Raw genomic sequence first — 19,302 nt, 5'->3', positions numbered from 1 at the left:
ACATCACAAGACAAGAAACATCCCTATGAAAGCCATAGCTTTGCTTACTCACAGAATATTGTTGACAGTTGTCATATTTCTATGTCTCCACTGTAAGCTGCTTCTGTTTTATATATCTGGAAGCATTCTGATTTTCTTGTGAATCTTTTAACTGATGCTGGTTTCCTCTTCAAAAAAGTTAAGATCTGAATGTATGGCTCTCATTAAAAAGCATACAGTATAGGAATTCATGCCACTCATTTGTGTGTGTGTGTGTGTGTGTGTGTGTGTGTGTGTGTGTGATTTATATGTTTATTGAAGAGAATTAATAAAAAGTTTGAGAACCACTGTTCTAAAGTAATTAGTAAATAAAAATATAAACTGTATAATTTCCCTTCCCTTAGTTAGCTGAGCCATACTGCCACTTGTCTAGGGAGTCTTCTTGGGCAAATGATGATCTAGTAGCCTTATTTTCTTTTAAAACTATACTCTGTTTTTGTCTTTTTTTGACTATTTTAAATTATTTTTTCAATTACAGTTGACGTTCAATATTTTATATTAGTTTCAGCTGTACAGCATAGTGGTTAGACATTTATATAATTTATGCAGTGAACCCCCAATTAGTCCAGTTATACCCCTGGCACAATGAGGTCTGAAAATGAAGTTCGCAAACTTTTGCAACGGTGTTGCTGTCCTTTTTTGATATCAGAGGGATTATTCATTATGAATTTGCACCAATTGGACAAACAGTTATCCAACTTTACAATTTGGAAGTGCTGAAAAGGCTGCATGAAAAGGTTAGACAGAAATAGCCTGAACTTTTCGCCAACAGTTCATGGCTCTTGCATCACGACAATGCACCAGCTCATATGACATTGTCTGTGGGAGTTTTTAGCCAGGAAACAAATAACTGTATTGGAACACCCTCCCTTCTCACCTGATCTGGTGCCTAGTGACTTCTTTGTTTACCTGAAGATAAGGGAAATATTGAAAAGAAGACATTTTGTTGATACTCAGGACATCAAGGGTAATATGACGACAGCTCTGATGGATATTCCAGGAAAAGAGTTCCAAAATTGCTTTGAAGGGTGGACTAGGGGCTGGTGTTGGTGCAGAGCTTCCCAAGAGGAGTACTTCGAAGGTGACCAGAGTGATGATATTCAGCAATGTGGTAGGCAGCACCTTTTCTAGGATGAGTTTGCAAACTTAATTGTCAGACCTCGTATACATAGTTGTTGCAACATTATTGACTATATTCTCTATGTTGTACTTTACATGCCCATGACCACTTTGTTACTACCAATTTGTATTTCTTAATCCCTTCACCTCTTTCAATCAGTTCCCCAAACCCCCTACACTCTGGCAATCATCAGTTTGTTTTCTGGATCTGTGAGTCTCTTTCTGTTTTGTTTATTAGTTTATTTTGTTTTTTTAGATTCTACATATAAATGAGATCATATGGTATTTGTCTTTCTTTGTCTGACTTACTTTACTTAGCATAATACCATCTAGGTTCATCCATGTTATTGTAAATGGTAAGATTTCATTCATTTTTATGGCTGAGTAGTATTTCATGTCATACATATATTTATATAAATTCTTCTTTGTCTAATCATTTATTGATGAGCACTTGGGTCACTTCCATATCATGGCTATTGTAAATAGTGCTGCAATGAATGTAGGGGTGCATATATCTTTTTGAATTAGTGTGGGATTACTTAGAATAAATACCCTCGTGAAATTGCTAGATCATAGGGTAGCTCTATTTTTAATTTGTGTGTGGAATCTTCATACTGTTTTCCATAGTGGATGCACCAATTTGCAACATCACCAATAGTGTACAAGCGTTCCCTTTTCTATGCATCAAAGCCAACACTTGTTTGTTGATTTATTGATGATAGTTATTCTGAATGGATTGAGGTGGTATCTCATTGTGTTTTTTACTTGTATTTCTCTGATGATTAGTGACATTGAGTATCTTTTCATATATCTACTAGCCATGTATATTTCCTCTTTGGAGAAATGTCTATTCACGTCTTCTGCCCATTTTTAATTGGATTATTATTATTTTTTTTTGATGTTGAGTTATATGAGTTTTTTATAAATTTTGCATATCAATCCCTTATCAGATGTATCATTGGCGAATATCTTTTCCCATAGTCTTTTCAATATCTTTTCCCATAGTCTTTTCGATAGTCTTTTCATTTTGTTGATGGCTTCCTTTGTGTGCAAAAGCTCTTCCATTTGATGTAGTCCCACTTGTTTATTTTTCTTTTGTTTCTCTTATCCAAGGATATATATCAGGGGGAAAAAATCACAAGAGCAATGTCAGAGAGTTTGCTACCTATGTGTTCTTCTAGAAGTTTTATGGTTTTGGGTCTTACATTTAAGTCTCTAATCCATTTTGACTTTATTCTTGTATATGGTGTAAGAAGGTGGTTCAGTTTCATTTTTTTGCATGTTTCTGTCCAGTTTTCCTAATACTGTTTAGAGTAGACTATTTTTACCCCACCATATGTTCTTGCCTTGCCCCTTCTTTTGTCTTAGATTAAATGAGTATATAGGTGTCGGTATATTTCTGGTTTCTATTCTGTTCCATTGATCTAGTGTCTACTTTTATGCTAGTACCATGTGCTGTTTTGAATACTATAATACAACCTTGTTGTAGAGTTTGATATCAGGCAGTGTGATACCTCCAATGTTATTCTAGTCTCTCAGGATCGTTGCAGCTGTTTGTGGTCTTTAGTGGTTCTACATAAATATTAAGGTTATTTGCTCTAATTATGCAAAAAAATGCCATTGGTATTTTGATAGGGATTGCACTGAATCTGTAGATTGCTTAGGGTAGTATGGCCTTTTTAACAATGGTAATTCTTTCTATCCATGAACACAGTATATGCCTTCATTTATTTGTGTCTTCTTCAATTTATTTAGTGTCTTATAGTTTTCTGAATGTAGGTCTTTTACATTCTTAGTTAAATTTATTCCTGAGTTGTTGCTATTGTTGTGTTTGTGGTGCAATTGTAAATGGAATTTTTCTCTTAATTTTGCTTTCTGGCAGTTCATTATTGGTGCATAAAAATGCAACTCATTTCTGAATATTTATCCAGCTATATTATTTAGTTCATTTATCATTTCTTTTAGTGATGTGGTGGAATCTTTTGGGTTTTCCATATATAGTATAATGTCATCAGCAAATAGTGACGGTTTTATTTCTTCCTTTCCAATTTGGGTGCCTTTTTTTTCTTTTTCTTGTCTGATTGCTGTGGCTAGGACTTCTAATACTAAGTTGAATAAAAGTGATGAAAGTGGACATCCTTATCTTTTGCTGATCTTAAGGAAAATGTTTCTAGCTTTTCCCTATTGAGTGTGAGATTAGCTGTGGGTTTGTTGAATATGGCTTTTATAATGTTGGGTTATGTTCCCTGTATTCCCACTTTGCTGAGAGTTTTTATTGTAAATCGATGCTGAAATTTGTCAAATGCTTTTTTCTGCATCTATTGATATTATCCTACAATTTTTTATCATTCATTTTGTTTATATGGCCTATTACATTAATTGATTTGTGGATATAGAACCAACACTGCCTCTCAGGAATACATGTCAGTTGATCATAGTGTATGACTTTTCTAATGTATTGCTGTATTCAGTTTGCTAATATTTTGTTGAGGATTTTTGCATCTAATTCACATGGGATATTGGTCTATAATTTTCTTCCTTCCTTCTTCCTTCCTTTCTCCCTCCCTCCCTCCCTCCCTCCCTCCCTCCCTCTCTCCCTCCCTCCTCTCTTCCTTTCTTTCTTTTTGTAATGTCTTTTTCTGGTTTTGGAATCAGGGTAATGGTGGCCATGTAAAATGAGCTTGAGAGCTCTCCTTCCTCTTGAATTTTCTGGAATAATTTGAGAAGGATAGATATAAATTCTTTTTTGAATGTTTGGTAAAATTCACCTGTGAAGCCATCTCATCCAGGACTTATGTTTGTTGAGAGCTTGTTGCTTCTGATTCGATTGCCTTAGTAGTAATCAGTTGATTCAGATCTTCTGTTTCTTCTTGACTCAACCTTGAAAGATTGTATGTTTCTAGATTGTCCAATTTGTTGGCATATCATTGTTTGTATATACATATACATTTTTTTTCCAGAATCCTTTGTATTTCTGTTGTGTCCATTGTCACTTCTCTTTCATTTCTGATTTTATTTATTTGTGTCCTCTCTGTTTTTTTCTTGATGAGTTTGGCTAAAGGTTTATCAATTTTGTTTATCTTTTCAAAGAACCAGCAAAATATCTCTTTCCTACTTTTGAGAAATTTAATAGTAATATTTGATTTGAGCTATTTGCATTGGGTGAAATTCCTGTTCCTGTTTACTTGCTGCTTAGAGATAGCCTCAGCAAGGCACTTTCTTGAGGATCCACAGATACTCCTGACTCTGGGCATGAGAAAGACTAAAGAGCCAGAGAAAAGCAGAGAAAGAGAAAAGGCTGAAAATCAAAGGAGTGTGTCCTGGGACAGTCAAGTCATATTGTAGTTATATGCCAACTATGAAGATAATTCCCAATAGGAAGCTTAGAGGAAACTGTTAGGCTTCCTAAGGAGACTGAGAAAATAATCATTAGGGTGAAAGTATCTTCATAAACATATCATTTGAATGTATATGAGTATAAAAAACGTCTCTTTCACTACTTTCGTAGTTATCTCACAGTAGAACTTAAAAAAAATGGCTAGAAAATTATAAAGCCATGTTCTACTAATTGCTACTTCTATTGTTGTAAGGCAGCAGGCAAAATGTGTGGCTGAAATGGAAGGTTTTGATTTTGTGATTTCAGGATCAAACTTAGCACAGGTTGCCTTTGAGTTTGGACATTTAAGCCAAACCTTTCAGACTTTTTGACATTGTGAAGTAACAATCTTATAAGAAATCAAAGGATGAAAAATTCAACACAAGTGAGGGCTGGCTCATGCATTTTAAAGGTAGGCTTGACTTGAATATATTAAGGTGCACGGTGAAGCTGCTGGTGCAGATAAGATGGCTACTCAAGAAATAAAAAAGAGAGCCATTCTATTTTCAAACCTAGGCAGTAGACAGTGACCTGATCTCTAATATCTATACATGTAGGAGGGAAATTTATAGTGAAGAGAACAACAAAATATATCACCAAATTCTGTTATCTGAATTACACCAAATGACCCAAATTATCCTCAAAAATGATTGCCAAAATCTCCCAGAAATATTTTTTAAATGTTAGTAATTTTATAGAGATGGTTTTTAAACACCTTTATTTCCTAACTTGTTGACATAAAAAATAAAGCAGAAATTATAAAAAATAGAACATTAAAAGTTAGTATTTATCCCCCATATTATTCTAACTCTTATTTATGGTTTATTTATGTGCTAACCTGTACAATTCAATATTAACAATAACTTTATAAAGGTTTTATTGAACTTTTCTAATTTAGGCAATTTGGTGGAACATTTGCATTATAAAGTACACTTGCTAGGTCAGCTTAGGATTTGACTTATTAGATTTCAATTATTCTTCCTGGGTAGAAAAGGTTTTAACTTTGTTATTGAGATATACTTTCTAGGACAACTACCGTTGCTGTTGAAATAAATTATTTTCTATCTAGCTCATTCACTGTAGTTAATAAAGCATGATGGAATCTATGCTGATGAAGAGCATAAAAAGGCAATATATTATTAAATTCCAGATCTCATATTGATGCAAGGTTAAAGTTGAGAAATTAAGCACTCTAAGGACCGAAAAAACAAACAAACAAACAAACAAAAACACCCAAATTCTAGTATGGTAAGCTCTGAAACAAAATGCATTTCACATTTAAAAAATAAATGCCATAAATTATGATAAACATTTGCTAGGAAAGGAAAAGAGTATGCAAAATATAAATTTATATATGTAGGAATCTATAAGAGTGAAGAATTATCATATTAATAACAATGGAAAAAAGTGTTTGACATGCTAAATGTTCAGTTTTAATGCTACTTGAATCCAGTCTTCACTGTTTTTATTATCCCACTTAGATAAAGTCAGTGTGCAATTGAAAAGGAAATATAAAAATAAAGCATACGTGAAGCCATATAATAGAAAACACATTTTATTATCACCCCTTCCAAACTCATTCAGGATTTATTTTCTACTGACACATGATTTTGCGACAGCCTTCAATCAATGGCAATCATGATACTATATAATAATTGTATATTTCCTTGCTTTTCTCCTTAAATCCAGTGAGCCTTCTGTGTGACAAGCCTGTCTACCTCTGTATCCCAAAACCTAATCTCAACACCTATTCATTGACTGGCCAATAATCAGCAGTCAGTATGAAGTTGTTTGATCGAGGAACAAATACATGAATGTGTAGACATAGGATGAAGTATGGACTTTATAGTATGTATGGTGCTCTTTGTGATAATATAAATTTGAAATACTTTTAGATGTAGAATTTTCAGGGACAAAAAATATTCATTTCCAGTTTTTACTAAAATATAATTTAAGGGAAAGAATACACACTTCCATCATCTCTCTGTGCAGCTGCCATCCTATCAAATAGGAGCTTTTTAATTTCATCATCTTCAGGGGAAACCTCTCCATCCTGACCATGCAAATTAGTCTGGATCTTGTCCAGCTCCATTCCGTGTCCTGAAGAGTGATGAGCAAATAAATGCATGATGCACCCAGGTGTTGTTACACTATGTTGTGTTTTGTTTTGCTTTGTTTCCAGTGCAAGGATGGGTAATGCTTTCGGTTCTATTTCTATTAAACTCCATGAGAAAACAGAGCATTTCACGGGTATCATGGCCCAGGTAACATTTTTTGTCATTGTCTTCAGTGAAGAATGTACTCCTAGGTTCCTGCATCATCAGTGATAGCTTGGAGTTCATAATCTTGTAGTTTGGATTATTTCCCTCAAAACATATTGCCTTACATTCATTCTTGCTGAATGAAGGTCATCTGCTGATACACCACTTTCATGCCCACTTACCCAGACTTGCAGGAGTCTTCCTAAATGCCATCCTTGTTGCCTCAGCGTTTCCTTACCCTCTAGAGCTTACTAGAGATTTCATTATATATAACCTCTCAACTTCATCTTTTAAAAATACTATCATTTATACTGGCATCATTTCAGATGACTTGGATGGTGGGGAGGGTGAGTGGCACAATTTTGAATCTTCTCAATTCAGAGAAGTTAATTTTAATTTTTTATTTTTTTGTCCTACGCATCTGTCTAAACTAACAGGCCATTTCTTCAGGCACATCTGCCTACTTTTTTGCATCTCCGGATTCTGGGCTGCCTACATTGTTGGCTTAGCCCCCTTCTGTCAGAGGACAGATATGTGCCTCTAAGTTCAGGGACCTTACCTGCCTAAACTTTCTGACTGGCTTTCTTTTCTTTCCTCAGCTTTACTGAGGTATGATTGACACATAAAACTTTGCATTATATTTAAGGTATACAACACAATGTTTTGATATACAAATACATTGTAAAATGACTGCTTATGAACCATTTCCTTAAAGCATGATATCAGGTAAAGAGACCTGATGTTGGGTCAAATAGTCCCATCGAGCCTGACTGTCACCTCCTATCTGAACCAAATTAATAATTTAATTAGCACTGTCTCTCATCTGCAAAGTAGAGATTCTAAATCTATAAACAGAAGGTTTTAAAAGATTCAATAAAATAACATATTGAGTATCGTAGTATATCATATTGTTTATAATTGTGTATCACAGTCTGCAGGATATTTTATTTCCTTCTTTCTGTGATTGCTGATAGCTGCTTATCCTCTAATCTGTACCTCATTGTTTCCTTCCCACTGTCCTGATGGAGGCCAGCATTCCTTTATTATGCCCATCTGACCTCAAAGTCCCTGCTTTCCTGGTTCTGACATTATACGAGGCAACTCCTGTTCAGTGTGGCTAATCTCTGACTAAACTTCTCCCTCATTAAACAACATTGTAAAAGAAAGCACCCTCAGATATAAGTCTTTAAAATTCTTTGTGAATCACATTCCTACCTATTTTTTTCTGGAGCATGCATATCAAATTTGGGCATAATTTCCCTTTACATTATCACCAACAAATATTGAACAAAACATTTCTGCCCAGTTGCAAGGGTCTGAGTAATACAACATGGATGGCAATGACCTTTGAAGCGTTACCTGCACAGAGTTAGGAGCAGCTCTGGTTCATACTGAGTGTTCCCCATAATGGCCAGATTGGAAATAATCTGAAAGGCAGATTGATATTTTAGCAGAGGACAGAAACCAAAGTTCAGTGCCAAAAAGAACAATCTGTAATTAGAAGTCTCTAGAGAAAGGCGAGGTAACAAGAGTACCAGTTCTATGTTGGAAGGTAGAATACAAAAAAATATAAGGTGATAACAGGGTGAAACCTGGGGGTATCACCTATCACTATAAGGGAAATCACTTATAGTGAGTGTATAAATTAGTGGCATAGAGATAATCATCAAGTTTAAAGGAACAGCATAAAGTCAGACACAGAATTCAATGTCTTGTCCTGGAATGTATACAGTATACTTGAGGAGACTGGGAATATAAACACATAGACCAGTAAGTTACTGAGCACCTATGGGCTTTCTATATACATCATCTTAAGTTCTCAAAACACAAATTATTCTTAAGGTAATAAAGATGGCTTAGATGGGGTTACTCCCAAATTAAACTCTGGGAAAAATATCTTGCACAATCCAATAAGGAGTCCATTAATAAACATGTGACCCCTGTGAGCAGTGGTGGCTCCATCCTGCTGGAGACGCTCTGAGAGACTATGTGGAATGTACCTCAGAACTGTCCCACCGAGAGGCAAGGAAAAGTGAAGTATCTATACACAGACTGCCATCTTGCCTTTGTTGAGGGTTACTCCTGGAAGCACTAACTTCTCAGCACTACCATTCTACTCCACATGAAGGAGGAACTTTCCTATGGCCAAAGAAGGCAGGCAGAGAAACACAGGAGTTCAAGGTCAGGGAATTATCCAAGGCAGCCTCTGATGACTTCCTGGGTTGGCTAGGAGCTTATGGGTGTGGGGCGTTTATCTTGAGAATGATTTTTGTTTTAAGAATTTAAGCCAATGCATATAAAGCCCACAGGGGCTCAGTGTCTGCTATAAATGGGAAGGATAATTCTTTCCATATAACCAGGTAGATGCACTGAGAGGTTCTATTCAAAATTACTTATATTGAAATATGATTTTGTCACACGTTAGTCATTGAGATCCAGGACCTGTACAGAAATTATACTCATGCATTTCTGTCTTCTCCACTAAAATAAACATTCTGTCAGGAACAGGAACTAGAATTTATTTGATTTGCCTCTTCACCACCCAGCAAGCACAGTGCTTTCCTGAAATGAACTGAATTCAATTCCAGTGAAATTAGAAAACAACTGCTCCACAAGATCCCTTTTTGCCTAAAAAATCAGAACATTTGCTAATGGCAACTTGCTTCCCTTTGCCTATTTTTTGTAATGCCTACAACCCCAGAGGATCCACATATACTGAATTAGCAATTACTATACAGCATATAGTTAGAAGCCTCTTAGCCCACCATTGGAATGCAGCCACCTGAACACAGTGCAGCAGCTGTGCAGTAGCTACAGCAACACAACACAAACATGTGTGGTGGACAACCTGACTCCCATATAGCAGGTCGCATCTGTGTCCTATATAACAGGTTGCATGTTTGCAATCTCAGAGTCTTCTCTAGATCACATGTGGACCTCTAGTAGCAAGAGTGCATAATAATATCCTTAAAGTAATTATTTTTAGGAAGATAAAAACAATTCATACTGTCTTTTAATCTTTCCCATTAGAATTGGAAGTGAGAGTAACAGGCCACCAAGGACCTATGTCTTTATTATGAAACTGAATGCCCCATAAACAGAAGCTTATGTCTTTGGAGGCATGCACACTGTGTCATATGGAATGATGATGGTGACATCACAGACATTTAGGTCATTTCTCAGAGTTTACGAAACTCTCAGACATGTGCTATTTAAATTAATCCTCATTGCACACCCATTTTGAAGATGAGGGCATGAAAACCCAAGGAAGGGATGCATTTCACCCAGGATTACCAAGCAGTAGCAAGGAGAGCGCAACCTTCAACTCCAATTGTTGCTTTTTTGTCCTATGCTCTTTCTATTACACCAGACCCTTCTGCAGGTAGCAAGACAGAGAGTTTGGAGGGTGAAATTGTGGTCCAAGTGATCTAAAACCCTACCCCTCTGTTTTAAAGGGCCCTATGCATTGTTTGTTGAGAGTCCCATTGACTCAAAAATGCACTAAACTAGCTGTCGTTCTTCTAGTCCTGGCATTTCTGCTTCCTGCTCTGCGACCTTTGATTAGTCACTTTGTGTATTGAGTCTTGGGTTTCTCTCTTTACAACTGTGAATTTTAACTGCTTCCTTGATAATTTTCCTTTCTATAGTGATAGGAATTACACAAGTTTAACTCTTTAAGTGCTATATAAGAAAAAAGGTAACCGTCGTTCATGGAGGACCACACAATACTCAGAGTTCTTTGCACATTTTGTTTTTCACTTACTTCTCATACAGTTAGGTGTGTGTGGTGAATCCCATTCTATATGGGGGGGGGGGAGATTAAAGCTCAGTGAATTGCAGTTTCTTACCAGATATCACATATCTTCTAAATGGGTACGGAATTTAAATTCAGATAAGCATGATTTTGAGCCCTGTACTGTCTTTGTTTAATACATCTGTGGCAAATCCCAGGGGTTTTCCAATCAGGTATAAAACAGGAGTGGTTAACTGAATCTATACTAACAAAGAACGTTAACGAACGTAGAATGTCTGAAAATGTTCAGAATATCAGGGGTTCCACTTCCAAATGTAAGGTTGGCCACCTCTGGTTTGGGGCAATACCAATAGGCGTTTTACAGCCCCCTTTCCGTGGTCTTTCCTGCCCCACCCACCCTATTCTCTAGTCCCTGTGTTAAGCTTATTCTCACTGTCACCACTGATCAGAGTCCCTGCATTAGGCACTAGGGGGTAAATAATTCTTGTCCTTAAGGAGGAGAGGCACCAAGCAAACAGGCACATACAAAGCAACATCCTCATTATGCACGTCCGAGTGGTGAGCTTGGGAAAGTGCTGAGGAAGCAAACTGGGAAGCTTGGCGAGTAACTCCTGTCCTTACCAATCAAAAGAATCCACTAACTCTCATTCATCATGAGATGCAAACATATGAATGATAAGGTTTGAAATGTTACCTTTCGTCAGGAGTATTTCCAGAGTGCATATTACAGATATGTAACAAGCAGAGTGGCTTGAGGACCAACAAGTCAGAATAGAAATGCTTACCATCCAGACTCCTAAGCCCCTGTGCTGCGCTCAAGGTTAGTTTAGCTGGTGGAGCACAAAAAAGTCCAGGAGGTCCCAGGGGAGGGGCCGTGGTCGTCACAGCTGAGGAGTGGGGATGGGGCAGAGCCACCACGGGCTCAAGGCAGTGGCTGGATTTCTACAACTGATGCAGAAATATTCCAGGATTTTCACAACTAACAAATTCCTCTAGTGACAGTTGACTACCAGCCCTGTTATTTGCTTCGAGGGGCCACTCCACTATTTGCCCTAAGCCTTCATGAGATTTGCCTTAAGTTCCTCTCTGATATTTCAGACATCGGTAGGCCACAGAAAGAGGTACCCCAGTAATCATTCTATGTGCACAGCTACCTGCTGTATGAGTGGGTAATACCACATGCCCATGGACTTTGTGAGAAACCTTAGAGGATTGTTCCATGTTAAGAATTGATCAAAGGAGAATGAACTTGCAACTTGGGAACCCTCCTTTTTTAATGTTAGTGAAATAGTAAGTGTAGGAGTATTAACACTCCATGCTGTATTGTTGACAAAGTACTCTCATATATACAATGTTATTTCCTATGTACTATAATTTTATGGATTGAGAAAGGTTGCTATTATTATCATCCCCATTTAACAGATGACAAAATAGAGGCCCAGGAAGGATAACAGAACCACAGTGACCAAATGACAAGATTCACTGACTACTGGGGAAGTGAAAGATTGGGCTTTTGGGTCTGGCAGCCTGTAATGGATATCTGGCCCCGATTCTGTTGCTCGATAAAGTCAAACAAGTTCTATTTTAATCTATTTTAAAATGTAGTCTGGGTTTTTCTTTTGTAAATTAGGGACAATATCTGTGTCTACCTCTTGGAATAGTCTTGAGGTTCAAATGAGGCAACCATTGGAAACTACACAGTGCTTGACACATAGTAAGCACCCAGTAAATGGTGACTCACAGAAAGCCAGCCATCCGACTCCCAGCTCCTCTCCTTTATTACAGGCCACTTGTTTCACACCTATTCATACACAGTCACACAAACAGTTTCATATTAGAGACCAAAACAGAATCCTGAATAATTTAAAACACCAACTGTTGTTAGTGTATTCTTTTAATACCAAGTGCTGTGTGATAATATTTAAACATTTTGTGCCAACAAAAAATACTAAGAAAAACAAACACATATAAGCAAATAAAAATATTTCATGTTTTGAGTTCTAATACATGACTTTCTCCATTCTATAGAATATTACAATCCCCCAAACAGAGAACTGAATGTTCCTTATGATAGTAGGGTGTTGATTAATTTCAATGCAAAACTATTGGGGCTAGTGAAGTTATAGAGAATGGCAGTGTACTTATCACATACAGAATGATTTATTTTCTTTAAATCTGCTTTGTGCAATAAAGCATTGCATGTACTTTTTTTATTGGATTTTCCAAACTGTCAACCGGTGGACTTCAACTCTTTATCTTTGTTTTAGGAGTGTGTGTATGTGTGTGTGTGTGAGGGAGGCATGGTACATTGGGAAAAAAGGTTAGGTTTTCATATGCATTTTTCATAGTCTTCTGCACCTAATAAAATTTGTATCTTTAGAAGGTGCAAATTTCATGGTCTAGAATGGAAAAATATTTCATTTGAAAGCCTTTTCTGAGATGACTGGGAAAATTGCAAAATTCCAAAACAGTACAAGAATGGTTTGGAAGAGAGAGGATAGGTTAAAATATGCAATTCTTATCTTTGTATTTTATTGCTGTATGAATAAATATTTTGCTTTACTCTGAATTAAGAAAATGCATACATATCCCTAGATATTGTGAATTCTTTCTGAGTTTCTTGGACGCGGAGCTGATGGTTAACTGATACTGAAAATGCACTACCATTGTGTGTTTCAGCACTGGTCATTGGATGAGAACTTGACTTACCCCACCTCTGCACTTAGGATATTTGAAAATCTGGACTTCCCAGTGTACCCCAACACACCTGTGGCTCATTAGCTAAATTTATCAAAATCATAAGGTCAGATGCACTATCTAATTGTCCCCTGGTGTGTAAAAATACAGGGCTTCTACAAATATCAATCATATGAAATTACTCCTTAAAGCAGAAAATACCTCTCTTAAATGTTTCTGGACTTCCAAAAATGTAGAATGTCTTCCTGTTTTTCAGAGGGAGGGTTTATGGGCCAAGTGAAATTTGTAGAAGTATTGTCATCTTTACTATTCTTAGATCTGGCCCTCATTTCTAGTGAAAGTTTTGATCTCTATACTTAGCTCCTTTCGAAGTGCAAGTAGTCCTGAAAAGGGAATCCCTAACCTCTCACCCTGGTTTTTGCCTCTGGGACTTGGCTGTGTTCTTCCCTGTATTGGATTATGCATTGTTCCCCTTTAATTATTTAAATACTGGGCGTTCTTCCAAATTCAGACCCAACTTTTCTATCCTGCTACGTTTCTAGCTTCCCTCTCCCCTCCTCTGAAAAACTCATACATTCACCTATCAGTTTCGTGATAAAGCATTTAAATGTATAACCACAAAAGGTAGAATTAAAGATGGAGAGATGGGTGCTACTGAGAAAGTTAACGTCAGGAAACTTTTATTCAGAGCAGCCCAAAGGGGAAAATAGGCTGGCTTGTGGGATAACGATATCCCTGTTACAGGACATATTTAAGAGTCGGCTGAACAATGGTCTGAGGGACCCTCATCTAGAGGGCACTCATGTATTAGATGGGTCATTTAAATAACTCTGTGATCCCTGAGGTTATACCATTTTATACTTTTTTAATAGCATGTAGACTCATTGAGAATAGAGACCTTACCTTACATTGTTTGTGTATCTTAAAAAGCAAGGTACGTAGTAGGGACTACTTAATTCTATGTTGGTTGATTGTGTTTGTTTCACTAGTTAGTTTCTTCTTATATCAAGAGGTACATATCCCTAGAAGTGCAGGGAAGCAAGTACAAAGACTTAGAGAAAGGGAGAAGAAGCTTACAAGTGATGTCACACAAAACTTACAGCGTGTATAACATACGCTTAATTTATAACTCTGTCCTTTATGTGATATCGTTGATTACATTTTTACTAATAGGGAAATACTGTTAAGGCCTCCTGATTCACAAGATGCCAGGTCTGGTCACAGGCAAAAATAAAAATCTGAAAGATCCACTCATGACTTGATACTACTCAGAAGAAATAGTTCCATTTTGTTCTGAAATTGCAATTCAATCTCTGTGGTTTCTTGCTTTTTCTTAAGAATAATATGATCAAAAAGAATTCTGTCTTATCATAGTAATACTTTATTGTTGTTGCTTTCAAAGAGTTCACACCCTTTCTCATTTAACCCTCACAGCAGGCCTGTGAAGAAGTTGTTGGTAAAAGTAATACCTTGTAGATTTTCCAGAGGAAACTAAAGATCAAAGAGGGTAAATCACTCATTTAAGATCACACAGCCATTGATGAAATATAATCCTAATCTTTATTCTTAAACTGGTTTTAAACCACAATGCCATGAGCAGCATGATGCAATTAGACTATATGACACACTGCAACTCGAAAGGGCTAATAAGTGATCTTAATCTAGGCAAAATAAATTTAAAATTCAAATATTTAAATTTGTGATATAAAATTGTTTTCTGTAGTTAAATGCTACATACTAGAGCATGGCACATAGTTGCTTATGCAGCTGAATGTGAAGTTTATTGCATATCATATTTTAAAGGATTATGGATAAAATGAAAAGAAACATGCTAATGTATAAAAAAAAGATCAGAGCTAAAGAGATATCTTGTGTTATAGATATGAGATACTGTAAGAAAAGATACAGAGAAGAATACCCTTGTGCCAAAAATGTCAGCATGTTGAAACTAAGAGTTGTTTTTAAAAAATTAGTAGTGGGAGCAAAGAACAAGGATTAATCAAAGAATGAAGCAAGATTGTGAATTAGAATGAATAAATGAATGAATGCATGAATGAATAAATCAAAGAAAACAGGAGAATTTTAAACTGTAGGCTCTAATACAGATGCTGTCTCTTACATGCTTAACAGAGAGCAAGCACCAGGTTGAAGCGGATCTGCTGCTCAGTGCTTGACCACTATTTACCCTCAGCCGCCCACATGTAATAAGAACCAGGCAGCAGTACTCCCAAGAGCAGGCATATAATCTCACTGATGCTTCTTAAGTGGCCATAAAGAAGTTGGCTGAGCATGAAATTTTATCAGTACAGTTTACTGATTTGGGGGAGGGGAGAAGAAACAAAATTCAAGACTAGAAAGAAGAGGAGGAGGAAAAATTGATTATAGCTCATATAAAAAAATGATGTGGTTGTTAGGAGATACTTAGTTTTTAGGGGGGATGGAAAGACACTTGTTATTCAGAATCCAGTGTATGCTGGTGGCTCCTACCCTTCCTGTCATCCAGAATGAAAGAACAGGAGGGAAACTGCAAAGCGGTACTGCTTTTAGATATCTGAACAAAATATGACAGCGGGTGCATTGCTAAGTTGTGATCAAGGGATACCGACAGCCTTCTCTACACATAAGGGGGAGAGGATTTTGCTTGCAGAACTCAAGGAAAAAAGAAGTATTAGGTGAGAGAGTAGTTTGTATTTCTATAGTAGTACAATTGGTGGAATTAGTTTGGAAATTTATGTGCCATTGCTCAGATGACAATCAGAAATGACATTTCTTTAATTTTCTGTAATTGCTCTAATACTTCTTCCAGTTTTCTACTTGCTAATAGACTGAGATTAGGGTGGAGAAGGGAGGACATTTTTAACCATTAACAGTCTCTTCGTCTTGTAGTCTCAATCGTCTGTTTTGGATATCTAGGTGTCCTTTAGAAAAATAATGACATTCACATTTACATCACCTCCTTCTGCAGCTGCCTAACCTGGCATCAGGCTGCTAAGTGAGAGACAAGAGCTATCTAATATGAGCTCATACAATTGAAGTAGATGAGAACCTTGGAATGGGACCTGAATATCAAGAATGAGGTTCATTGCTGCAATGGGGTAACTGGTCTAGTCTGGGCTTTGGACTGATAACCTCAGATTTATTCTTTGGTCCCACATGGCCTTTGGGAAAGATGTGCTGACAGGAACTGTTGAACCTTGGTTATAGTCATCTGCTTCTTCCTCCTAACCCTGGGACACTGGTAATTTATTTGCCCTGTCAACATGCTCATGTCCGCTCAGCAGAACCTATAGAAATGTCTGGACCCCTTGCATGCCACTCCAGAAGCACTGTCTCAGGATCATTTCTCTAGCCAATTTTCTCCAATAGACTAGCATTACCTTTTCCACACTGGACCAGCACAGCTCTCTCTTTCCAGGCAAATAAAGGAAGGAAAGTGGCAAAGAAAAAAACCTAGTGATTCTAGATTTCTCTTCAACCCTTCCAACATATTAAAGTCAGAAGCCACTTCTCTAATTGCCTATTTTCCCTTCTCCTTCCACAATTCATCGGTTGAAAGGAACCATCACTCCTTTTCCTTTCCCCTCTGGAAGAAACTTGCACAATTTCCTAGGGAGACTAAACGTTAGGGTTTAGCTGTAATGGTAAATGGGGAGCAAGGAAACAGATCTGTTTACTAACAAAAGAGCACACAGCCAGGGATATTTACAAGTTATAGTCTCAACATGTGTATGCCCTCTCATAGATCTCAATCTGTTACAGTAATACAAAATTCAAGGATTAGTTTCCACTATTTGGATGCGGAGGGATAAGGGAGTATTCAGCAAAATAATGTATATTCATTTTATAAGGAAAACTTTTGAAAAATAAAGCTAAGTAAAATTCATTTTACACGAGGCAAAGTATTCTTTTGCTAAATAGAAGTACCGTAAAAATCAAATACTAAAAAAATAAAGATTTAAAAAAATGATAATAGTAAATGTGTAACATCTGAATAAGAGTGTCACACATCATGCCAGAGGGGGAATTTCTGTCAGTGTGTGACTCCTACTGTCATCCAGACACTTATCCAGACATACACAGGGAAACAGTGTTCTAAATCACCATTCTCTGGGATGTGAAGGCTTTACTTTTCTTAGAGTGGCCTCATTTTACTTAGTTCAGGAGAGGCTGCAAGATTTACTTAGTTATGTATTTGGGAATCATTAAGAAGGGGTGGGCAATCAAATATATGGTGATGGAAGGAGAACTGACTCTGGGTGGTGAACACACAATGGGATTTATAGACGATGTAATACAGAATTGTACACCTGAAAATCTATGTAAATTTACTAACAATTGTCACTCCAATAAATTTAATAATAATAAAAAGTATCAACAATAAAAAAAAAAAGAAGAAGAAGGGGTGGGCAACTCTTTGCACTGTTTAGTTTAAACATTGTCCTGAAATTATTGACATAATACCAAGAATTTGACCCCAATGATTCAACTACTGGATAGCCCTTAAGTCTGAGAAAGACCTTATAAGAATAAAGAAAACAAACAGAATAATAATTGTTATCCACTGATGCTACAACCAAAGATATACTGCTCTGTTGCTCTCATTTAAATATTTGTTGAATGTTCCCAGTAGTTTAGGCTCCTTGATTGGCCTTGGACATATAAAATCGAAAGATACTTTCCAGATCTTCAAGGAGTTCAAATTAAATTCTATATAACAGGTGATTTGATCCCATGATTCTTTCTTTATATCTTTTTCATTCTGCTCCTTAAAAAGTTAAATTTAATGTAAAATACACACACAAAAGCTTTTAATTATCAGTTCTTCTTTACACTAGATGTCTGACAGTTGCATGCTACATGCTCATAAATACGTCACACATATATATTCACCATTTTGAATATGGTCTCCCAGCGATTCTGTTTTTTTGCTTACTTGTTCATTTTCCAGGAATAAATTATTAAGAATTTATGATACTAGGCATAGTCATGATTCTTTGGTACATTCATCATATGATACTTGTTTTGAGAGAGAGAGAGACAGAAAGAGAAGGAAAAGGATGATGTTTGAGGACCTCATTTTTAACCATAATCTGAGTAAACAGGTCCTTAAAATACTCTCTTTTCCAATGTTCTCTGTTTTCATTAGGGAAACTCCCCTAATACAATACACTTTAGTATCGTTAAAAGCATGCTTTGTATATATTGTTTTAAATCCAAAGTGAACACAAACACATTCAGCATTAGTATTCAGTTGTGCTTTTATAGTGATCAAAAGAAAACCGGAAATGTGTTTTTTTTTCCTTGACAGAGATTTTTAATTGCAAATATCCCTCAAAGGGCTTGTTGCTGAAAAAAATGGGTTCTTGGTATCATCACAGGAAAGAATTCAAGGATGCAGCAAACAATCCAAGCAAGTGGTGAATTTATTAAAGAAGGGCAGTACACTCTCAAGAAGGTGGAGGCAGGCAGGCCTAGAGAAGAGCAACTGCACTCAAGAACAAAGAGTCTTAGGAATTTATTACTCTTAAAATGAGAGCGCAAAATATTAAGGTTGTAGAGGTGGCCTTATAGGCATTCCTGGGCAGGCCCTTGCTGACCACTCTTTCCCATTGGGAGGAGGGATTTTTGTCCTTATTTGGCTCTTGTCAGAACTGTCAGGGCAACATAGGGAGCAGAGATATTTCTTGGCTGCCATGTTAATAATATTGCAATCCGTTATAATTAGCTAAAGTTCACCTAAAGTGACAAGATGGCATCCTGGGTCTGCTCTTGGCCACCGACATCTAGTTCTAGCTGGTCTGGTAGCTGCACATTTCTTAAAGCTGACCTCATCTCCTTCCTTCTTTGTCTCCCCTCACCTTCCTTTTCCCTTCCTCCCCCTCTCTCCCCACAGCCTTATTCTTTCTGCCTACAGTAACAGGCTTACATTACATATCCAAGAGTCTGTAAACCCTTGTTTCCCTTTTATATTCTGCTGGCCTCTTCCTTGTGCATTTCAAAATCAGAACAAAGAGCCAGTCAAGGAAAGAAAATCCTTACAAAGTGCTGTTCTGATG

The 19,302-nt window shown here is 36.8% G+C and overlaps 1 protein-coding gene across 2 annotated transcripts in view; it reads left to right on the top strand.

Annotated features, from left to right (window-relative positions):
• Positions 1–852: 852 nt before the first annotated feature.
• LSAMP (limbic system associated membrane protein) overlaps positions 853–19,302 on the top strand; it is a 1,158,269-nt gene continuing 1,139,819 nt past the window's right edge. Inside the window, exon 1 of one of the 2 annotated variants that reach the window (XM_081074508.1) lies at positions 853–1,150. In XM_081074508.1, coding sequence (XP_080930634.1) covers positions 1,012–1,150 — 139 coding nt within the window. In that variant the 5' untranslated portion in view covers positions 853–1,011. The remainder of the gene's footprint in view (positions 1,151–19,302) is intronic. The other variant, XM_081074507.1, reaches the window with a different exon arrangement.

Source organism: Rhinolophus hipposideros, assembly GCF_964194185.1.
Source record: "Rhinolophus hipposideros genome assembly, chromosome: 2".
Classification (NCBI taxonomy): domain Eukaryota; kingdom Metazoa; phylum Chordata; class Mammalia; order Chiroptera; family Rhinolophidae; genus Rhinolophus; species Rhinolophus hipposideros.
This window is presented reverse-complemented; position numbering and strand designations above follow the sequence as displayed.